Here is a 23,575-nt window from a genome sequence, read left to right as displayed (position 1 = left end):
TCATTTTGTTTAATTTATTAAACGTTCAAAATAATAATTAGTAATATAAATAATATTGTACGTTCAAAATAATAATTAGTAATATAAATAATATTGTACGTTCAAAATAATAATTAGTAATATAAATAATATTGTACGTTCAAAATAATTGTTAGTAATTTAAATAATATAAAACGTTCCAAATAATAATTAATTAATAATATAAATAATACGAAACGTTCAAAATAATAATTATTAATAATTTAAATAATATAAAACGTTCAAAATAATAATGAATTAATAATTTAAATAATACGAGACGTTCAAGATAATAATTAATTAATAATAAAAATTATTCTAGACGTTCAAGATAATAATTAATTTGTTATATAAATAATATGAAACGTTCAAAATAATTAATTTGTAACACAAATAATATGAAACGTTCAAAATAATTAATTTGTAATACAAATAATATGAAACGTTCAAAATAATTAATTTCTAATACAAATAATATGAAACATTCAAAATAATTAATTTTTAATATAAATAACATGAAACGTTCAAAATAATTATTTGTAATATAAATAATATGAAACGTTCAAAATAATTAATTTTTAAGTCAAACTTTCTGAACCCTCATAAATTTCTGTGATATCCGTGATTATTACTAAAAATGGGAAATTCCCTGATATTTCCCTGACTTTTATGTCAACAATCTAATTCCCTGATATTTCCAGGCTTTCAAGGTCTGTATGAGTCCGGGAATATGAAAGGTTACAAATAATATTTAATTAGTAATATAAATAAAATTAAACGTTTTATTTTGGAGATTGTATCGAATCTTGGTAGCCTACTTCACCCTGAACACTGAAGTACTGCGTGACGAACACTTCTACAGGCGTTTTAGTCTATATTTCATCTACAAATTTAAAGATATAATAATATATATACATATAATATAATATATTTGGTACTGTTTAGTGGTTTATTACGGAGTTGTTATGTTATATAAGTCGCAAGATGACTTGGCCTATTATCATGTACTTAAAAGTAGAAAAGAAAAATCAAATTATAAATTTAAATTTAAATTGACACTTCCTAAAAATCCCACCAAAATAGCAAATCCTTTGCAATAATAAAATTCTGAAACATTTCGCAAACTTAAAAGAAGACGACCCGAGGTGATAATCGCCGATTTTGTTCAAACTCGGGTATAGTGTACACCTCCATGTAATTTGAAAAACCTACGAGGGAAAAGTTGCGACGGGCTTTCGTTTTGCCATGGCAACCGAAAACGTTTTTGACAACATGATTTGGAATTTTTCCATTGAAAATAACATGGGAATCTGAAGGATTTTAATGGTCCCCCAATTGACCAAATTGCATTTAAACTTGATTAAATTTAATTTTTAAAATAAATTTAAATGTAATTGTAACGTTTTTGAAATTTTAAAATTTTTTCATTTTTTAAAAGGTTTCACAGGGGTCCTTAAAATCCTTAAAATGTTATATTCAATGTAAAAATTCCAAATCATGTTGTCAAAAACGTTTTCGGTTGCCATGGGAAAACGAAAGCCCGTCGAAACTTTTCCCTTGCAGATTTTATAAGGTACATGGAGGTGTACAATATACTCGAGTTTGAACAAAATCGGTGATTATCACCTCGGGTCGTCTCCTTGTTAGTTCAACGTAGGATTTATAGAGGTCGCTCGTTACGTTCTGTTTGTACGGAATAAAGAAACCCAAAAATATTCCTCGAAAGAAAAATCCAATAAGAAGCGAATATAAGTTCTAAATCTGAGGTCCCATTTGGCTGCGAAAATGCTCTCAAAACATTGTATCTTCGCTTAATTTATCGCCATGACGACGCGGGAAAATTCGACGCCGGCCGGTGGGGGAGCCACGTACGTTTGCTCCATTTCCTAGACGGCACGCGCGCGCGGCTATAAGGAAGTTGGTTTTCTTATCCGCGATATTAATGGGTCAATAGATATTGGAGTCGCTCGCCAAACTGGAACTTCCACCTTGGCTCCGTAGAACGTACTCGTGTGGGAGTTGCGACGGCCTTGTAGGACGCCTTGGCTACGTTGACTTTGCCTCGAAAAGTTATAGGCTTAAGCCAGACTCCAAATGTATAAACATCGCCGAGGACCAATGACCTTTGAAAATAATAGTTGCAATAACCCCTCCGCGTCCTGCGGGAATAAAATATTTATAGATGAGCTGTAAAGATACATTCTCTACCAAGTCCAAGACATATCTCGCTTTATGGACTAGATAATAACTTTGGACTCTTTCAAGGCATTACGCGTTTCGCTACTGTTTTCCTAGGAGACCTAGGAGACCTAGGAGACCTTTGGGATTTTTATTTATGATACTGCGTTTAATATAAGAGGTTTTTATACACTGATGGTATCCCAGTACCATTGGAAGTTGGGATAGCCTGACCGAATTTTTTCAGTTCAACTTTCAGCATAATTGACCTCAAAGTTATAACAACAGTAAGCCGATATTTCCGAGTGTTATAGCAGACGAAGTATAGAAAATATACTCTGAAACGGATAGTCACATCGTCATCTGTTGAACAACTAAAGTGGGAACGTTGTATTAGCTCAATTAGCACTTTGCAAATTACATACAGCCAAGTAACAGATAACGCGAGACCTTCATTAGCTGCTGGAGTTTCGTCCGTAGACGATTTGGCATTTTTAAAGCGCATAAATTCAGCAGCTAATGAACTTCTAGCGATGGCTGCAACGTGACTTTACGTAAACTGAACAGGCTATTTCTAAGGCCAACTTACGAGGAGACTACCCGAGGTGATAATCACCGATTTTGTTGAAACTAGGTGGGTATGTAGACCTTATGGTAACATGAAATTTCACCAAGGGAAAAGTTGCAATGGGCATTAGTTTTTCCATGGCAACCGAAAATGTTTTTGACAACACAGTCGGTATATTGTCCCATTGAAAATAACAATTGATCAATTTTTACATATTTTGATCAAATTGACCAAAATTCATCAAAATATCATAAATTTCATTTCATTTGTCAATTTTGATCTATTTTTTTTGGTTTTGAAATTTGAAATTTTTTTTAAATTTTTCAAAGTGCTCAGATTCCCATGTTATTTTCAATGAGAAAATATACATACTGTGTTGTCAAAAACATTTTCGGTTGCCATGGCAAAACTAATGCCCACCTAGTTTCAACCAAATCGGTGATTATCACCTCGGGTAGTCTCCTCGTTAGTAACAAAGCCTGACACTAGAAGAAAACGAGAAATAAATGACACATACTTCTATTTTATAAAGGCATATGTCTAAATAAAAAAATTGTGTTAGGCCTATCCAAAATATTTTTGCGTCGACGAGAAAATATTATGTTAGGCCTATCCAAAATATGTTTGCGTCGACGAGAAAAAATTATGTTAGGCCTATCCAAAATATGTTTGCGTCGACGAGAAAAAAATTGTGTTAGGCCTATCCAAAATATGTTTGCGTCGACGAGAAAAAAATTGTGTTAGGCCTATCCAAAATGTTTTTACGTCGACGAGAAAAAATTGTGTTAGGCCTATCCAAAATATTTTTGCGTCGACGAGAAAAAATTATGTTAGGCCTATCCAAAATATGTTTGCGTCGACGAGAAAAAATTATGTTAGGCCTATCCAAAATATGTTTGCGTCGACGAGAAAAAAATTGTGTTAGGCCTATCCAAAATGTTTTTGCGTCGACGAGAAAAAATTATGTTAGGCCTATCCAAAATATGTTTGCGTCGACGAGAAAAAAATTGTGTTAGGCCTATCCAAAATATGTTTGCGTCGACGAGAAAAAATTATGTTAGGCCTATCCAAAATATGTTTGCGTCGACGAAAAAACAATTGTGTTAGGCCTATCCAAAATGTTTTTGCGTAGACGAGAAAAAATTGTGTTAGGCCTATCCAAAATATTTTTGCGTCGACGAGAAAAAATTTCGTTAGGCCTAATCGGGATTTTTTGAGTCAACTATCGCCATTTTGCATGTTGAAAGAATAAAACCAGCATTGAGGAAGACAATTGCAAAATAAAATGTACAACCTAGCTGACTTGCTTTGACTTTAGTATGAATTGTAGTTGGCTTCTTTGGCTAGATGAAATGAAATTGGTAACCGAGGTAAAAAGCGTACACTTTTTTTGCCAGAACAAACGCGCAGTATCCACCTAATAAAGCAACTTATTTGACCTCTGACCTTGCTAAGCCACCTAGATATTAAATTTCCCCGAAGCAAACAAATATGCGGGCAAAAAAAAGGCCAGGGTAAACATCAGATGCTATAACAGTGCGATAAGGGCACCCTATAAATTCAAATCTCCGAGAAGATGGCGCTGGGAAAAATACACATATATCCACTCCTGTAGCCTGCTTTAAATTTTTCTGCCATCTTGGAACAAACATAAATCTTCCACCAGGGTACAGTCACTTTTTCCGAGAAAAAATCAGGAAAAGGGGCCGGCAAAGAGCCATTCCCTTCGTTCGTAAACAAGACGAAGACATCTTTATTAGGATGGTGCTCCTGATAAAAAATAGAAGATAGGCAACTGCTTTCTGGCAAGCCAGTTGTCTCCGGCGCACCCGAGAGAACGATATTCATAGTAGCACACTGTTAGTACGTACAAGAGGGTGGGTTAGCGCTATGTTATGTGCAGTACGTACGGGGGAGGATGCTACTACGAAGAAAAACGACCGACTTAATGTAACAAAAACAACGATATTTTAAGAGTAGCAGTTTTCTTGTTCACTAAAGAGAATAATTTTTGGTGGAAAAGATACTACTTTTCAATCGTTCTACGATCTTTGCAGGGCTTGCCACCACCCTCCTACGCATTGTAACCCGGCCACCTGAGTTAATGGCTTTAAAAGTTGCTTGATGACTTAGGCCTAAGGTGGTGCCTTGGGTATTAGCCTAGCTGATTATTATTATTAATTTTTCTGAATTTGTTGATATGTCTAAAATATTAACAAAATGATTGAAATTGGAAATTGGGATGTTTCCAAAACTATCATAAAGGATTTCGAGATGATAAGCTCTCATTTTGAGACTAAGGAGTCTTTTAAATTGGATTTCAAGATATTTAGCTCTCATTTTGAGACTAAGGAGTCTTTTAAATTGGATTTCAAGATATTAAGCTCTCATTTTGAGACTAAGGAGTCTTTTAAATTGGATTTCAAGATATTTAGCTCGCCTTTTGAGACTAAGGAGTCTTTTAAATGGGATTTCAAGATATTAAGCTCTCATTTTGAGACTAAGGAGTCTTTTAAATTGGATTTCAAGATATTTAGCTCGCCTTTTGAGAATAAGGAGTCTTTTAAATTGGATTTCAAGATATTTAACTCGCCTTTTGAGACTAAGGAGTCGATTTTAAATTGGATTTCAAGATTATCAAAATCTTATACTCTTGAAAAGTGTATAGATGAATGACAAACTCTTATCCATAAATTCGTTTCCAAGTTGATAAAAACAACTTTATTTATATATATATATACATATATATATATATATAGCAAACCTTACGTTTCTTCAACCAACCACGAAGAAAGCAAAATCGCGCAATTCGATCTCAACCAGACCCTCGTCGCAATAATCGCGTAAACACAACAGAGCGGTGGAGGCTAAGCGGGTTCGAACCCGGGTGGCGACCGAAGTCTAAGTTCAATGAACCCGTCGAAAAGAAGGCCTATAAAACGAGGTCACGTGGTTTCCCCCCCTCCCCCCTACAACTTCTCCGTATAATGACGTCAAGTGGGGCGCGCGCTGCAACTTCGACTTGACTTCCAAGAATAAAACACCAGCCCTCATAATTCAATCCCCATCACACTCCTCTCCTCTTCTCATCTTCTCGAAATATATTTCCATTCTACCACTCTCTACTTGTCTGGTCTCGAGTGTATAGATAGGAGAGTTTTCTCTATGAGATAAAAAAAATAACTCCGGGTGTCTTGTATCTATCGCTTATCCAACTCAACCCGCGTAACCGTCCTATTCAACAGCGTTACTAGTTCGCGGGGATGAACCGGCAATTTTTGGGAGGCGAGGAAATGAAAACGGAAGTCGGAAGTAGCGACTTATCGTTGCGACGTCATCGGACATTGAGGTGGAAACGAAGTTCCGGTTGCGTATCCTCGTGGTATTAATGCTTAGGTTGCTTCCATTCAACTCACAAGGAGACATCTCGAAGTGTAACCCACCGATTTTGTTCAAACTCGGGGGATTGGTCAGGCCGGACTTAGAGATCCTGGGACCATAGGCAGATAAGGAGTCTGGGCCCCTTTTTCACTAGCTGCATTTACTCTTATCCCTGGAACTAGGCTGTGCCTGAATTTCCCTGATTCAGCGTAGAAGTCTGAGCTCCACGGTTATATTACTAAATAAAAGCTCTTAACAATCGTCGACTAAATACGCGATAATTATGCAACATTGCGATTTAAGGCTGCGTCCGTAAACTGCCAGGCAGAAATTTTGGTAATTTTAAAACAAAATCTTCTACCTACTAATTTCTCCAATATAAATTACGATTGATATTATAGATTTAGGCACTGGGATTGGTAGAACTTTATGTATCATGAAAAATCCTAAAGGGAATTTATTCAATGGGCAACCGTTTTGCCATGGCAACGAAAAATGTTATTGGCTACATCAAATGGAAATTTTTCCATTGAAAATAACATGGGATTAAGACCCCGCCCCCCTGTGAAAAATACGAAGAAATTTAAAAAATTTAAAATTTAGCTAAATTTCATTTATTTTTAACGATTTTGATCAAAATAAATCAATTTCTTCAAAAGTCGCTTGTGGCTTAGTGGTCTTTGTATATATATAAATAAATAAATAAATAAATCTATATATTATAAATTTGTTCATATTTTTCCAGGGGGGGTCATAATCCCATGTTATGGTAAAATTTCCATTTTATGTAGTCAAAAACATTTTTCGTTGCCATGGCAAAACGGTTGCCCATTGAATAAATCCCTTGAGTTTGAACAAAACCGGGGGGTTACACTTCGGGAGGTCTCATTGTCAGTCATGGTAGCAATCACCAATCTCCGTTAGAGGGTTTGCCAGAATTTCTTTATTCTTCGACAACTTTAATATTCAAATGAATATCTTTACACAAAAAGAATAAATGTTAAAGAATTAAAAACAAAACGGATTAAGGAAGAAAAAACTAAACATTTTTACGTGAAAAGATAGAATTTTGCATAAATTTATCGTTTTTTAAGGTCTCAAAGTAATACAAAGTCGCCGTTGTACCTCTTCTGGGACCAAATTTGCATCATTTAACAATAGAGAGTTTCAAATTAAAGCGAATGTTTTTCATCCCATTTTTCTCAAAACGATTTTAATATTTTATTTTGGTGGATAACGGAATGGGTTATTTTGGAAAGTAAACACGAATACATATTTTTTTTGTAAATTATTCCAGTTTTTAAACTACCGCTATACTGATTCAAATTAAATTAAATACGATTTTTGAAGAAAGAAATATTATTATTTTTAAATCGCGTTCGAAAGGAAAGCCTAACCAAAGGAGTAATTTCGACTTTTCCACAACGAGAAAAAAAAAGAATTCCAAAAATATTTATAAGTCAGTTTTGCTTCAAAGAAGCTTGGTATGGTTTATTTGGGAATCGTTCCTCATTCTCTAAAAATGGCCTCATATCTATTCTTGTCGCAGGTTCTCGCGCCTGAGTGCGTACAATCTTAGTTTTCTGTACGCCGGAATGCTAGTAGCTATATCGAATAAAAGCTGGTTTAGAGTCAAGTGAAACGGGCGAATTCTTACAACTTCTAGCCTCTTTCAAGGACGTTAAATGGAGCATCGATTTTCCTGAGAGTTCTAGCGGCTGGAACTAAGCTTCCGTAAGCGGTCGAGACGAGCTAGGGGTAAAGTAGGTAGTAAATCCTTCAGCCGAGAGCCGCTAACGTTCAGCGCTTCGCTGTACGCGCGGTGTACGGGTTTTTTGGCGGAAAACTATCCGGAACTTTCTCGGATCGTTAAATGGAACTATGGCAACAATTTTTGAGATGAAGCGTTTTTACACTCGAATTTACGGCAATTTCCAGCGATTGGTAAGAACAACAACGATTTGTGCCAAAATAGCGTACGTCGCTTTTCGTCTTTATTTGACGGTATGTAATTATAATTAGGGTGTTTTGGCTTTCGCTTCGTTGCCAAGATATTGTTAGCTTTGTTTTTTTTCCACTGAAAGGAAAGATGATAAAGGCCCTAATGACAAATTGAGAAGTTGGCGCTCGGAACACAAATTGGAATTCTTTCAGATCTTGACTCAAGCCAACAAATTCCCAGCAAACTTTAAAATATAAAGAATTTAAGGGAAAATTAAATAAAATAAGGGTGTTTTTGTTTGAATAGGGACGCGATTTAAAATCAATATATGAAGTAGATAATTATTTAGTGAAGAAAAATAGTAATTATATTAAGTTTAAAAAGTCAATTGAGGGGTTCGTACGAGAGATTCGGTTCTAAAAATCCATGACGTTTTCAGGTTATTTATGACATATGTTGGCTAATATTCTTAACTAATTTTTGCTAATATTCCTGACAATTGTTTTGCTATTATTACTGACAATTGTTTTGCTAATATTCCTGACTATTTTTTGCCAATAGCTCTGACTAATATTTGCTAATATCCCTGACAGTTTTTGCTAATATTCCTGATTATATTTTGCTAATATCCCTGACAATATTTTGCTAATATTCCTGACTAATTTTTGCTAATATCCCTGACAATTTTGAGTAACATTCTTGACTAATTTTGACTAATATCCCGGACTTAATTTGGCTAATATCACCGACCGTTTTGGTAATATTCTAGGCGTATTTTTTAAGTGGATGAACAACTACCAGAATAAATAAAAATCGCCAAACTTTATTAAATGTTACAACAGTACTCTTGAAATTATTCGGTTGGTTAATAAAATCCTTGAATGGCACCAAGGGGATACCTACCTTGACATTTTAAGGGGTCCACCAAAGTCCAACCAAGAGGTTAGAGAAACCGGTTAGAGGCTAACTTTATGTTTCTTAAAATTCTACTGAAATTTACTATAGGGAGCCTTTTTAATTTTGATGATGAAACTCCATTTTTTACTAGCTTTTAGGAAATAAATAAATAAATAAATCCTTCGAAGCAACCCAAAAATAAAAATAGTGAGCCACGATGCCCCTCATCCTTAACCTTATATTTTTCAAATCACTGACCACCAAACCGTTTCATCCCCGACTTTTTTTTCACTATTTTCCTAAAACCCTGACTTATTCTTAACTTTGTCGCAACGCCTATTAAATCCCTGACTTATCCCTGACTCTTCCCACCATTTTGCGAAATCTCTTATTATCCCGACCTTTTCCCCACCATTTAGCTAAATCCCTGACTTAACCTGTCTTTTTCCCCACCATTTAGCTAAATCCCTGACTTAATCTGGCTTTTTCTCCACCCTTTAGCTAAATCCCTGACTTATGTCGGCCTTTTCCCCACCATTCAGCTAAATCCCTGATTGTTTTCCACCATTTTGCAAAATACCTCCCTTTTCCCTGACTTATCCCTGATTTCCCCCACCACTTTTTAAATCCCTAACTTATCCCTGATAATTCCTCGTCACTTTTTAAATCCCTGACTTATCCCTGACCCCCCCCCTTTTTAAATCTCTAACTTATCCCTGATCATTCCTCGTCAATTTTTAAATCTCTGACTTATTCCTGATTTCCCCCACCACTTCTTAAATCCCTAACTTATCCCTGATAATTCCTCGTCACTTTTTAAATCCCTGATCTTTCCCACCATTTGGCGATCTCACAGATATTCCAGATTATCACGTTTCCTTACGAACCCTGAAATTAATAAAAATTTCCATAATTTCAATTCAAATATTGACAAAATTACGCAAATACAAGTCGTAAAATATTTTTTTTTCGTACAGCTAATACGTTTTTAAAAATAGTCCGAAATATGTCATCGAAAATCGTTCCAAAAAATGTAGTGGTTGTATTAAAAAGAAACTTCATTTAGAAACCCGCTGATTTGGCAGATTCTACGAGTTTAAGGTTTCGGGAAGGAAGTGTTACGAGCCCATTAGGTTAGTATGGCAGGCAAGAAAAACAGTAACTAAGCGAAAAACTACACTTAATCCAAAAAATAAAGTATACTCGACATAAAACAATTTAATCTTTTTTTAAAATTCCGTTCTTCGCGTGTTCTACTTAACCTTAAATATCGTCCCACTCCCCGACGGAAAAGTTCTATAAATAGATCAAAATAAGGTACTTAAAAAAACTTGGGTAGAGCCCGCTGCCATTAAAGTTCGCGAAGTACTCGGAATTTTGAAGCCGGTCCGCGAGTTGATAGATTGAAGTGAACAAGGATTAGGGATAAATTCTATCTCTCCTCTTAGGCCTAAGCCCAAACATACGCTCCAGGGCTTAGTGGACCACGATTATAGCGCATCTACATGGATTTATAAAAGGACCCTCTAAACCTCAAAACGAAACTGGAGCTTCCTAAATAAATCAAATATCTACTAAAATTTAATCAGAAATTGTAGAAGGAGATGCTATTTTTGGTGGCAAATCTATTATCCATAGGAAAAAAGTGCTAGTGACGTGGCCAAAAAGCATTATAGTGACGTAGGAAAAAGCGTGGGATGTAGGAAGAGCGTAGGTGACGTAGGAAAAGCGTGGGTGACCTAGGAAAAGCGTGAGTGACGTAGGAAAAAGCGTGGGTGACGTAGGAAAAAGCGTGGGTGGGGTAGGTAAAATCGTGGGACGTAGAGCAAAGCGTGAGTGAAGTAAGAAAAAGCGTGGGTGACGTAGGAAAAATCGTGGGATGTAGGAAGAGCGTAGGTGACGTAGGAAAAAGCGTGGGTGGGGTAGGTAAAATCGTGGGACGTAGAGCAAAGCGTGGGTGGGGTAGGTAAAATCGTGGGACGTAGAGCAAAGCGTGAGTGAAGTAAGAAAAAGCGTGGGTGACGTAGGAAAAATCGTGGGATGTAGGAAGAGCGTGGGTGACGTAAGAAAAAGCGTGGGTGGGGTAGGTAAAGTCGTGGGACGTAGAGCAAAGCGTGAGTGAAGTAAGAAAAAGCTTGGGTGAGATAGGAAAAAGCGTGGGATGTAGGAAAAGCGTGAGTGACGTAAGAAAAAGCGTGGGTGGGGTAGGTAAAATCGTGGGACGTAGAGCAAAGCGTGAGTGAAGTAAGAAAAAGCTTGGGTGAGATAGGAAAAAGCGTGGGATGTAGGAAAAGCGTGGGTGACGTAGGAAAAAGCGTGGGTGACCTAGGAAAAGCGTGAGTGACGTAGGAAAAAGCGTGGGACGTAGAACAAAGCGTGAGTGAAGTATAAGAAAGCGTAGGTGAGGTAGGAAAAAGCGTGGGATGTAGGAAGAGCGTAGGTGACGTAGGAAAAAGCGTGGGTGACCTAGGAAAAGCGTGAGTGACGTAGGAAAAAGCGTAAGTGAAGTAAGAAAAAGCGTGGGTGGCGTAGGAAAAGGTGTGAGTGACGTCGCGTTAAGTGGGTGTGATAGTTATATAATTAGTTTGTAACCATTCGAATACTTTTAATTCTCATTTTAGCTCGGATTCGAGCTATTTATAGTTTGATCAATAACTTGTCCTATTTACAATTAGCTTACAGGGAAACGAAAATGAAGGAGGATAACATTAGAGGTTCGATTTTAATGCTTTTACTCCCATTTAAACTTTTAAGCGGAAATGGAATAAATACTTAACTAATTTAATACAATAATCTACTTCTAACGCTATCTCAAACGACGGTTTATGTCAAATCGAGAAATAAAAATTCAACTTGGAAAAATTGGGCATAAAAGGCCTGTTAGCGCCATCTCGTAAGAATTCGAGTATTTAAAAATTTCCCTCTAATGGCGTTACCCAAGTTAAAAATTGTCCCAGTTTTATGAAATATGAATAGGTTTATCGATTTAAAAATTTCAACAGATCAAATCGGGATAATATTTTTAACCCTTGGCTCACATTTAACCCTAAAAGGGCGTTAACTAACATTTCTATAACCCCCCCCCCCAAAAAAAAACAACCAAAAGCCGGTAAATAAGAGTACTTAATACGGTTACCGCCCTATTTGGCCAACATAATAAAAAAAAAACCCCTTTTCTTATCAAGCAATTCAGCGTATGGATTTTTATCTTATTTTAACAACATCGTAACCCACCCAGTAATCGCGCCCTGCTTTTAGGCTCAACATCCAACTTATACCGGTCGTTATTGTTTCTTACCAAAGAGAAAATTAAGCCTTATAAACGTCAAGTTAAGAAGAAAGCCTTATTTATTATCTTAAAAAACGTACTCCTTTTCTAAAGGTTAAAGGTTATTAACGCCTTTCTAGGAGGCTCCGTAGTAAACGCGAGAAGCCCTACACGAAAAGCGGTCGTGCAGGCGCTACCCAAAATATATTACTTCTCCTTTACCCAAAGAAAATCCTCCCGCTTAATTGAAAATTTTTAAATTGATGGAGTTCGTTGAATAATAGTATTATTTAGCCTGGGAGGTTTTGGCGGCGGATGAAAGAATCGAATTAATATAAAACAATGTAGCGGCTTGAAAAGGGGATTAAATGGGGAAGATTTAAGGGAAGGCCCCAAATTTTATTAAACAGATTATCCCGAAATTTTAGGCTAATATGTGAAGGAGCAAAAATTGATTATAAATTTATATGAACTGTGAAAAAGAAGACACTAATTTAATCAATTTAAAATTGTTTACCGCATTGGCCTATAATCCCCCAAAAAAGTTAATTTTCAAATTATATTAGATTTATAGGATTAGACTAGGTAACTAAATTAACGGATTTAGCTATGGTTACTGGATCAGCCTATAGTCCTTCCAACAAAAGAAATGGTATTTATAGGGTTAAAAACTCTATAAGAAACTACTAAAAACTACCATAAACTACTATTCGAAGCTTTATCAAAATGAACACCTAAATAACTCTAAAAATCAGTGGCGTAGTCAGGATTATGGTTTGGGGCACAATTGAAAAATATAAAAATATATTGTACATACGTTTCGGGGTGCACGGAAAATCAAGGTGTACATATTTCGGAAAATCAAGATGTGTACGTATTTCGGAAAATCAAGATGTGTACGTATCTCTGAAAACAAGATGTGTACGTATCTCTGAAAACAAGATGTACATATCTCTGAAAACAAGATGTGTACGTATTTCGGAAAATCAAGATGTGTACGTATCTCTGAAAACAAGATGTGTACGTATCTCTGAAAACAAGATGTGTACGTATTTCGGAAAATCAAGATGTGTACGTATCTCTGAAAACAAGATGTGTACGTATCTCTGAAAACAAGATGTGTACATATCTCTGAAAACAAGATGTGTACGTATTTCGGAAAATTAAGATGTGTACGTATCTCTGAAAACAAGATGTGTACATATCTCTAAAAACAAGATGTGTACGTATTTCGGAAAATCAAGATGTGTACGTATCTCTGAAAACAAGATGTGTACATATCTCTAAAAACAAGATGTGTACGTATCTTGGAAAATCAAGATGTGTACGTATTTCGGAAAATTAAGATGTGTACGTATCTCTGAAAACAAGATGTGTACGTATTTCGGAAAATCAAGATGTGTACGTATTTCGGAAAATCAAGATGTGTACGTATCTCTGAAAACAAGATGTGTACATATCTCTAAAAACAAGATGTGTACGTATTTCGGAAAATCAAGATGTGTACGTATCTCTGAAAACAAGATGTGTACATATCTCTAAAAACAAGATGTGTACGTATCTTGGAAAATCAAGATGTGTACGTATTTCGGAAAATTAAGATGTGTACGTATCTCTGAAAACAAGATGTGTACGTATTTCGGAAAATCAAGATGTGTACGTATCTCTGAAAACAAGATGTGTACATATCTCTGAAAACAAGATGTGTACGTATCTTGGAAAATCAAGATGTGTACATATCTCTGAAAACAAGATGTGTACGTATTTCGGAAAATCAAGATGTGTACGTATCTTGGAAAATCAAGATGTGTAAGTATTTCGGAAAATCAAGATGTGTGCGTATCTTGGAAAATCAAGATGTGTACGTATTTCGGAAAATCAAGATGTGTACGTATCTCTGAAAACAAGATGTGTACGTATCTCTGAAAACAAGATGTGTACGTATTTCGGAAAATCAAGATGTGTACGTATCTTGGAAAATCAAGATGTGTAAGTATTTCGGAAAATCAAGATGTGTACGTATCTCTGAAAACAAGATGTGTACGTATCTCTGAAAACAAGATGTGTACGTATCTCTGAAAACAAGATGTGTACGTATTTCGGAAAATCAAGATGTGTACGTATCTCTGAAAACAAGATGTGTACGTATTTCGGAAAATCAAGATGTGTACGTATTTCGGAAAATCAAGATGTGTACGTATCTTGGAATTTAATCAAGATGTGTACATATCTCTGAAAACAAGATGTGTACGTATTTCGGAAAATCAAGATGTGTACGTATCTTGGAAAATCAAGATGTGTAAGTATTTCGGAAAATCACAATGTGTACGTATCTTGGAAAATCAAGATGTGTACATATCTCTGAAAACAAGATGTGTACGTATTTCGGAAAATCAAGATGTGTACGTATCTTGGAAAATCAAGATGTGTAAGTATTTCGGAAAATCAAGATGTGTGCGTATCGCGAAAAATTAAAATATATACACATCTCTAAAATACAAAAAGTAAAGTTAAATAAATGCCCGATTCTTTGTAATGTTGTTCGACTCATGATAAATTCCTTAAACACTAATTCAGTGGCCAAAGGAGAATTGTTTAAGAAGCAAACCAATTTAATATAATAATAAAAGTAATGAAATTATTTCATTCACGTAAAATATCTCTAAATTTCATCTACCGAAATAGACCCATTTTCAATTCTTTCTCTTTTACATTTTACCCGTTCTATTCAAAAAGGGAATTCTGTCTTTCCGCTCTGAGCGAGCGGAGAATTTGAAAATAAAGAATTGGCGTCAGGCCCAAAATGCCTTTTCAAGAAATATAAAAAAAAACACCCACAAAATAGTTTTCTGGATAGACTTCAGAGGGATCGTGCCATGGTTGTTCTGTCGTTGCCGTTTTACAGTAAAAAAGGTTTTTCTGAGCTCACTTTGGCTTTGCTAATAAAATGTATTGTTTAAAAACGGACGATTCGGTTTTGTTTCTGTTGTGAAATAAAAATACTCGACGCCCATCTCGGGTTAATTAAAGAATTTGTTCTTATGGACGACGTTTGTGGGTTTTCATTTTATTTAGATTTTACGGTCTTCGGGGGGTTCACGTACCTCGACACCCCAACAAATAAGGGAAGGTACACTCAATAGGCAGCTAAGTTAGCTTCGAGCAACACTAGCGACATGGTGGCGGCTTTGGGAAATGCCTTCACTCAAAACGTGAAATTTTATAATCGACTTCCTAAATTAAATATTTTATTCTAAGGAATAATTTAATTTATATTTCAATAGTTTAAAATGTATCACTTACTGCAAGAATAAATGTACTTGATTATTATTAATAATAATACTATCAAAAAGCTTATCATAATTTGAAACGTGAGATATATAGAATAGGATATGTATACACTGGTGTAACTATTGCTGTAAGTCGGAAAATTTCCCGAATTTTTCCGAAAAAAATAAAAAAAGTTTTCATTCCATGATAAGTCTAATATATTGTTTTGCAAATTTAAATAAAGCGACATTTTCGCCTACTTTTTTCGAATCTGAAAGTAAAACTAAACCTCTAGACTAGTTAAAACTGATTAACAATGTAACACTATTAATGTATTGTAGTATGTTTAGTTTGTTTACTGATATTCGACATTTTATATCGATAAAAAGTTAAAAACATTAAAAGTAATTTATGTTTTAATTTTTTATTTCTCCGATCTTATGTTTCCGGAAAATTAACAACACTAGGTTAAATTACATGTATTTACACCATCATTAGCTGGCTGCCGTCGCTAATCAAGGATGCTCACATGTTAAATTAAATAACTAAAAAATTGACTTACGAAACTCTGATTAATTATCACCAAACTTGTCTAGTAATTAGATAGTTAATTAAAAGCAAATTAGGTATTTAGGCCCGGATTAGTAATAATAACTTATCTATAACGCCGCTTATCATCAAGGCCTAGACATTCCTAGTGTATTCATATATAATTACCGTACGATACCAAATATACAATATAAATAACGAATTTTCGTTTATTTCCAGACTTGCGAGACAAACTTCAAAACATCGAGACGCTCCGAGTGATCCGCCGGTGGCTAGTACAGGGGACAAGCGTAAATAATCTATAGCAAATATACAAAACTCATCCAAAAACACCGTAAAATACAAAAGAGTGTTAAAATGTCCGGGCGCAACATGCACGTGGAGATCCAAGTGGCGCTCAACTTCCTCATATCCTTCCTGTACAACAAACTCCCTCGTCGAAGGGTCAACCAGTTCGGCGAGGAGTTGGAGAAGGCCCTGAAGGAGAAATTCCAGGGCCACTGGTACCCGGAGAAACCCTACAAAGGGTCGGCGTTCCGATGTCTGAAAACGGCTCCTCCCTTGGAACCCGTCTTCGAGGTAGCAGCCCGCGAATCGGGCATGGACCTGGCCGACATCCAAGAGAACCTTCCCCGGGAACTCAGCATCTGGGTGGACCCCGGCGAAGTCAGCTACCGCATGGGCGAGAAGCTTCCGGTCAAAATCTTGTACAGCGACGGCGAGAAAGAGCGCAGTCACGAACGGGATGTGGCCAGAACATTTAACCCGGAAGCGCAATGTTTCAAACCCATCGACTCCCTGTCGTCCCAACTCGCCGGTCTCGGTCTGCAGCAAGGCGTCGCTTCGTTTAACGGCAACACCAGTCCCACTGAATCGACCGGCTCTTCGCCAATCAGTCCAGGATCTCCGGGATCATCATCCCCGACGCGAGTTTTCGCAACAGCCGACAGCCAGCCATCCTCTCCAAATTCACCCACCGGTTCCGTCAGCCCTCCGAACGGCTTCAACAAGAGCAACAATAACCACCACCACAACAACAACAACAACAATAACAACAACAACAACAACGGCAACAATGGCAACAACGGAAACAACAGTTCGCCCGGGTCAACGGCCTCGTCCAACGCCTCGTCACCCGGTTGCGGACCCGCTTCCTTCCTGGGTGGCAAGACCCCGGCGCTGACCTTCACGACGGCCGCCTTCGCCCAGACTAAGTTCGGCTCGACCAAATTGAAGACCAGCAGCAAGCGATCTCACCGCATGTCACCGACTGAATTCAGCGCCTACATCAAGCAACGGGCCATGCTTCAGCAGCAACAGCAGCAACAACAGCACTCAGCCGCGGCAGCCATGTTCGTCGCGGCAGCGGCGGCTTCTTCGGCTGCGGCGGCAGCCTCCAATCAGAATGGCTCGACGAATAACGCGTCCAACGGAGGCCGACCTCGATCTCTGAGTCCTTTGGATCCGGGCTACCTGCTGATGGGTTCTCAAGGCAGCCACCATCATCACCAATCCAGTCCCTTCGGCGCCAACAATCAGAACGCGACGATGGCTAACGGCAACTCCCCACGGTCCTTCGGGGTCTTCGACCACGGCTACTTGGGAGATCTATTCGCGGCGGCGGCCAATTCCAAGTTGGGTCAACGTTCACCCGGTCAGACGTCCGCCGGCTCCAGCGGCCCCGCGCAACAACAGGGTCATCAACTGACCAGTAGGTTCTCGCCCTACCACTCAGAGCAGAGCAAAGCTCACACGCAATTGGACGCTTACACCATTGGTCAGTCCCTGTCCGGTCACATGTCCGGAAACTCCGTTACGTCATCAACCAGCGCGAATTCCGTCGCGGCCGCTTCGGTATCGCCAGGTGGCGCCAACAACGCCAAGAACTTCCAACAGCCGTTGGTAGATGGAGTCACCTTCAACCTCAACGTTGGTCCCTACCCCAACCAGTATCAACACTTGCTGGTCGCCAACTAACTCTAAGTTTACCTTCTTTTTCGTATTTCGTTTTTTACGTTTTCTTAAAAAACCGGTACGTTACATTTTTAAGAAAAAGATTGATTCGGTTCACGGACTGACGTCGTCTTACGGATCGTAAACACTTTATAAGCCAATAATACAAAATGCCAATCTGGGTGTTATTTAAAGGATTTTGAGATTCGGAAACTGAGAAAATATAAGGTACGTCTACAAGCGTTTATGGACGGGAATGAAATTGGGTAGCTAATCTTGCCGCGTACGTGATTGTGTTTGGGATAATAACATCAAAGTGTAATTGGTCATTTGGATCTGTTAATAATCGCTTGTAAATTACCTTTCAAAAAAGGGTTTAATTAAAAGAGAATTTGGTTGAAGATATCACGATGAAAAATTTTAAGATATGGGATTAAATAAAAAAAGGTGCTTGGTATAGAATTAATCGGCTACATTTGAGTATTTATGAAATAAATTATTGGAATTTTTTTAAATTCCTTAATTATTTTTTAAATATTCGAAATAACACGAAGTTTGAGGTATATATAAAAAAAGTACAAAAAATATAAAGATTTTGGAAAAAAAAATTACTTAAATATATACTAACAATTCCACGTAATCCCCCTAAGCACATTTAACATTGATTTAATGTGAGACAAAAGTAAAAAAAAGGATTATATTTAGTTGAAAGTTTGTATTAAAATAGATTTTAAGTTTAGACATTTGTTTTACAAACTCTAAAGCGATAAAAAAAAGATTTTAAAGATTTATGAATTTCAAAGTTTTTTTTGCTTGAATGGACTTTTAGGGTTTTTTTTTTATTTCGTCAGAATATTTAAAAAAATATATAATTTTTTACTTGGGAAATGATAGATTTTTAACTATTAGGGTTTTAATGAAATTTAATTTATATAGATAAAAATATTTAAAAAGGGTAATACATTTAAGGGTATGTTTTTTATAGTTTTTTACGTTAAAGTTTTCGTCCCCCTCCCCCTTCCTTTACCCCTCCCCAAACAAAATTTTCAAATTCTCTACCCCCGTTTCCAAAACTTAAAAAAAAATTACAAATGTATAAATATAAAAATATATATTCTATATTGTGATAAAACTGAAAAATAGACAAGTATACGTTCTTTTATTTTATGGCTCGTAAGATTTGGAACAAGACTGTAGATTTAAAAATTATATATTCAGGGGGTGTGCAGTAAAAAAAATAAATAAAAAAATTTGTGGAATGAAACAAATATTAGCGAAACCCCAAAAAACAAATCTGGCTCCATGGTGAAGGGACAGATATTAGTACAAATTAATGAACGACCCTTTCTCGATTAAAATCGCAAAAGAAAACTTACACGAATTTTTTTCACGATAAAACGATTTTGAATTTTTTTTTGAAAAGTAATCGATTACTTCTTCAATATAAACAAAAAAGACTATGCGAAAATAAATTATTGTTTTATTAAAATAAACTTTTGTTCAGGGGTAATGGATAATTTTTACCGTACACAATGCGAAGTACATATTCGTTAAAATTAAATTAAAATTAAAATCCCCGGCTATGAATAGTTTCGCGTTAGCTCTACAGATGGCGTTGTTAACTATATCTAGTCAGTTTTGACTTCCATACAGAATAAACTTCGCATTGAGCGGTAGAAATGTTCGAATGCGATGACGATATTGAGAATGTTAAGTTGAGTGTTATAAGGTTTGAAAAAAAAAGGTAAAATGCTGTGATGTTTAAAAAAATGATGCCATACAAAGCTAAGCTAGTCTTTGCCGTAAAAAGGACTAGGTAGGTACAAATGGACTTGGAACGAAGAATCGTTAACAATAATAATGTACAAAGGATTTTTTTCTAATTAACATAAAAAGTGAGAATATGGGAAAAATGAGGGTCATGGTACGATGGTTTAAGAATGGTTAACGCGAACAAAAAAGTATATTTTTAACCTAAAAATTTTAGTAATTACAAAATCGATTAATATTTTGTTTAAACAAAAAAAACGGTTAATTGTTTTTAACCATTCTTAATAATTCTGGAAAGAAAATGGGCGGGTTTAAGCCGATAAAAATACCCCTTTTATTAAAATAAAATAAAATATATTTTTATGGAAAAAAGGACCCCAAACTATGTGCACCCATAATTATGACTTATAAAACAAACACGACCTGCCAATGAAAAAATATATAAATATAACTGAATATTTAGAACGGGTACGTAAATGTACAAAAAAATCGCGGATGAAAAGTTAAATTTATTTTTTAATTAGTTAAATGTTAATTCAACTCGTTTTAATTAAAAAAATAAGCAATTTACTGAAATTGGCAGCTAAAAGAATATAGGTAAGAAACAAATGTTAAATTGTTTAGTTAATAGTCTATGGTTAAGAAATGGTTTAAAATAAAACCAACGGGAGATTGTTATGTACAGTGTGTTGAAAATGAGAAGATTGTCGGGAAAAAAATATTTTATAAAATTTAAGTGACGAAATTTGAATTCTAAATTTAATTAGTTTTTTTTTGTTAAATTGAAGACAAATGTGCATATCGCATAGAAATAACGTTAAAATAAGGCTTCGGACAAATTCAATTTTGAGTTTAAACGGCTTACGGAAAAATAACATTAACAAAAACTAACAAAGAAAATCTAGTCCTATAAACAAACATAAATAAAATAAGATACCTGAGAAAAGAAAATTGTATTTAAAAATAAATGAAAAAATCCTATATTTAGAAGAAAATATAAAGCCAAAAAACATTAAAACCGTTAATGTATAAAAACAACTATGGTGATAAAATGTAATTTATTTCAAAAAATCGAGATAATATATAGCTAATATATAAGTACTTTTTTTAGTAGCATAGACTATATGATACCTTTTTTGTACCATTTTTAAAAAAGACGTTTTTTACTGAAAAATAATATATATTTATCGTTTTTTCAACTGCACTAATTATCGATCATAATTATACTAATCATAATTAAGAGTTACACCCGCGTCAAGCATCCAACGATATTATATTAACCTACTAAATGTTTTATTTTACGTTTGATGTGAAATTGTAGTGAAAGTATGGAAAATTGTTAAAATAATAAAAATTTCGTGTTCGAAAGAAAATTGAAATTTTTTAAAATGAGTAAATTTTTTAACTCCGTATTATTATTATTATTATTATTATTATTAATAATATTATTATTATTATTATTTCGTACTTAATTTTTATGAAAATTTGTTTGTTAAAATTATAATATTTACAATTTGAAAAAATGTGAATATAAGAAAAATCTTAAAATATTAAATTATTAATTTATTAAATTTTTATTAATTCAAAAAATGAATAATTTTAATTTTCATTTAATATCATCGCTAGAGAATGGAATTCAAAAATGTACCGTATCTTTCGGGAGTAAAAACCCGCCATGTTTGATACTTCGTCTGTTAACAGTATAACGTAATATTGAACGTTTAAGCCGACAAAAAGTTCGAATTTGTCGATTATTAAAAAAAAATGAACATGTTTAAGCTAACGTCTAATACTATGTACCGTAAGTGGAAATTTAAACCAAAACTTCTATATTTTTTACTCCATAAAAAAGTGGTTTAAAAATTTAAATCTTAAATTTTAAAAAAATATTTGTTGTGCCGATGCTTGAAATGTGCTTGTAATATAAAAAAGTTAATTTTTTTACACGAAAAATCGTCAAAAAACCGATTTATTCGAAAAAATAAAACAAATATTTCCACAACATGACGTCACGACAACTAAATGGCGTCATACTGTAATACGTCACTTTAAAAAAAAAGCAAAAAAGTCCCCCCTTTTAAGAAAATTTAAGACTTAAAAAATTTGTAATAAAATAGATTTTCTATAGAATTGTTTAATTCTATGAAATTCTACGTGCAAAACTTAATTCAACCATTTCTTGATATATTGAAAAAATAATAATTACCGGTAAAAAATAAAAACCTACGTAAAATTAATAAAAGTCTATATATATAAAGTCGTATTTAGATATGTGTGAAATATTTCTATATAAAAAAAAGATAAAAATAATTAGAAAATAATTGAGTATATTCGGAAAATTGTCTAATTGTTTTTAATTTTCTTAATGGATAATTACGATTAGGCCTAAAAAAAACGTTAGTCAAAGAGTGGGTTTTCGAAAAAAATATAATGATTAGGTGTTTGTTTCTTGTGTCAAAAGTAAAAATAAATAGCTGGGGAGTGAAAATATTTAAATTGAGATAAATACTATAAATCGAAAAAAATAAACAGCATTTAAACACCAAATAAGCAAAAACATTGATAAAATTTAAAAAAAAAATAAGTTTTAAACGACATATCCAATGGTACAATTTTAATGCGTTGTAAATGATATTAAACGTAATTATATTAAAATGCAATTTTGAAATGATATTTCTGTTCGAAATAAAAACTTAAACTTAAAGTACTTAATTTTAATTAATTTAACTTTACATTTGAGTAATACTCAATTTAATTAAAGACATATATCAATATTTTTGCTTAGAATATTGGCAAATAAATCTGAAATAAAGATGAGATAAAATGAAATAAAAAATGAAAAGAAAATCAGCCATTTACACGAAAGAGAAATTGTTATTTCAGAACCTTAACGAAAATGGAATAAAAAAATCTAATAAATTAAGTCCGTCATATATGTAAACAAAAGAATATGTTTCTATTTAAGACCGAAGAGTTCAGCCACCAGATGGCGGATAAAACAAAAAAATAACGATAAAATAAAAAAAAATGTACGAATTTTTACTTTTTTCATTAGTTGTTGTTTGAATCATGTTATACCAGAGATATTATGAAAAAGAAAAGATACAAACTAATATTCTTAAAACTTTCTATGTCAAAGTGTGCACTATCATGTGTTTTCATACATTGTTACCTTTTTAAGTTTGTAATAAACGTTTGGAGCAATATTTCTCGATTTATTTAAAATCCTACTTATCTCCCCGTGAAAAACGTCATTAACGGGTTAAGATTGCACTGCCGAAAGCCGCGACAATTTAAAATGGCGGCCTCCATAGAAGAAAAACATTTTCCAATGTTTAAATTGGAGAGGAGAAAATAGTCGAATCGATATCAATTTAAAATCGATTAGCCGTTTCTAAAGCCGCGTTCACACTAGACACTTTGGAACCGTTTTAAAACGATTTCGAAAGTACAAATTGTAAAATTTTGCTGTCGAATGTATTTATCGTATGGCTATTAATACAGTTGACTCCGAAAATGTTCAATTTTAGCTTTCGAAACCGTTTAAAAACGGTTCCAAAGTGTCTAGTGTGAACACGGCTTAAGTTACGAATGACCGAATAGATCTTAAAAGAAATTGATTTGAAAATCTTCATCGGTTCATTGTGTAAATTGGCGCGTGCTTGCTCGGAAGGGATAATCTTATTGGCTAAGACAAATGCAGATAAATATTGCTAAGCCCACGTGATTCTATTTTATTATCAGAATAAATAATTACACGTGCGACGAAAAAATGGGCGAT

The 23,575-nt window shown here is 34.7% G+C and overlaps 1 protein-coding gene across 1 annotated transcript in view; it reads left to right on the top strand.

Moving 5' to 3' along the window:
- LOC149961197 (uncharacterized) overlaps positions 1 to 22,990 on the top strand; it is a 50,408-nt gene extending 27,418 nt beyond the window's left edge. The window contains exon 2 of the mRNA XM_090175709.1: positions 16,291 to 22,990. Coding sequence (XP_090031835.1) covers positions 16,429 to 18,048 — 1,620 coding nt within the window. The 5' untranslated portion in view covers positions 16,291 to 16,428 and the 3' untranslated portion in view covers positions 18,049 to 22,990. The remainder of the gene's footprint in view (positions 1 to 16,290) is intronic.
- Positions 22,991 to 23,575: the final 585 nt, after the last annotated feature.

Source organism: Leiobunum rupestre, chromosome 1 (genome assembly GCF_980474605.1).
Source record: "Leiobunum rupestre chromosome 1, qqLeiRupe1.1.hap1, whole genome shotgun sequence".
Taxonomy (NCBI): domain Eukaryota; kingdom Metazoa; phylum Arthropoda; class Arachnida; order Opiliones; family Sclerosomatidae; genus Leiobunum; species Leiobunum rupestre.
Note: the sequence above shows the minus strand (reverse complement) of the source record. Positions and strands in the feature narration are given on the sequence as shown.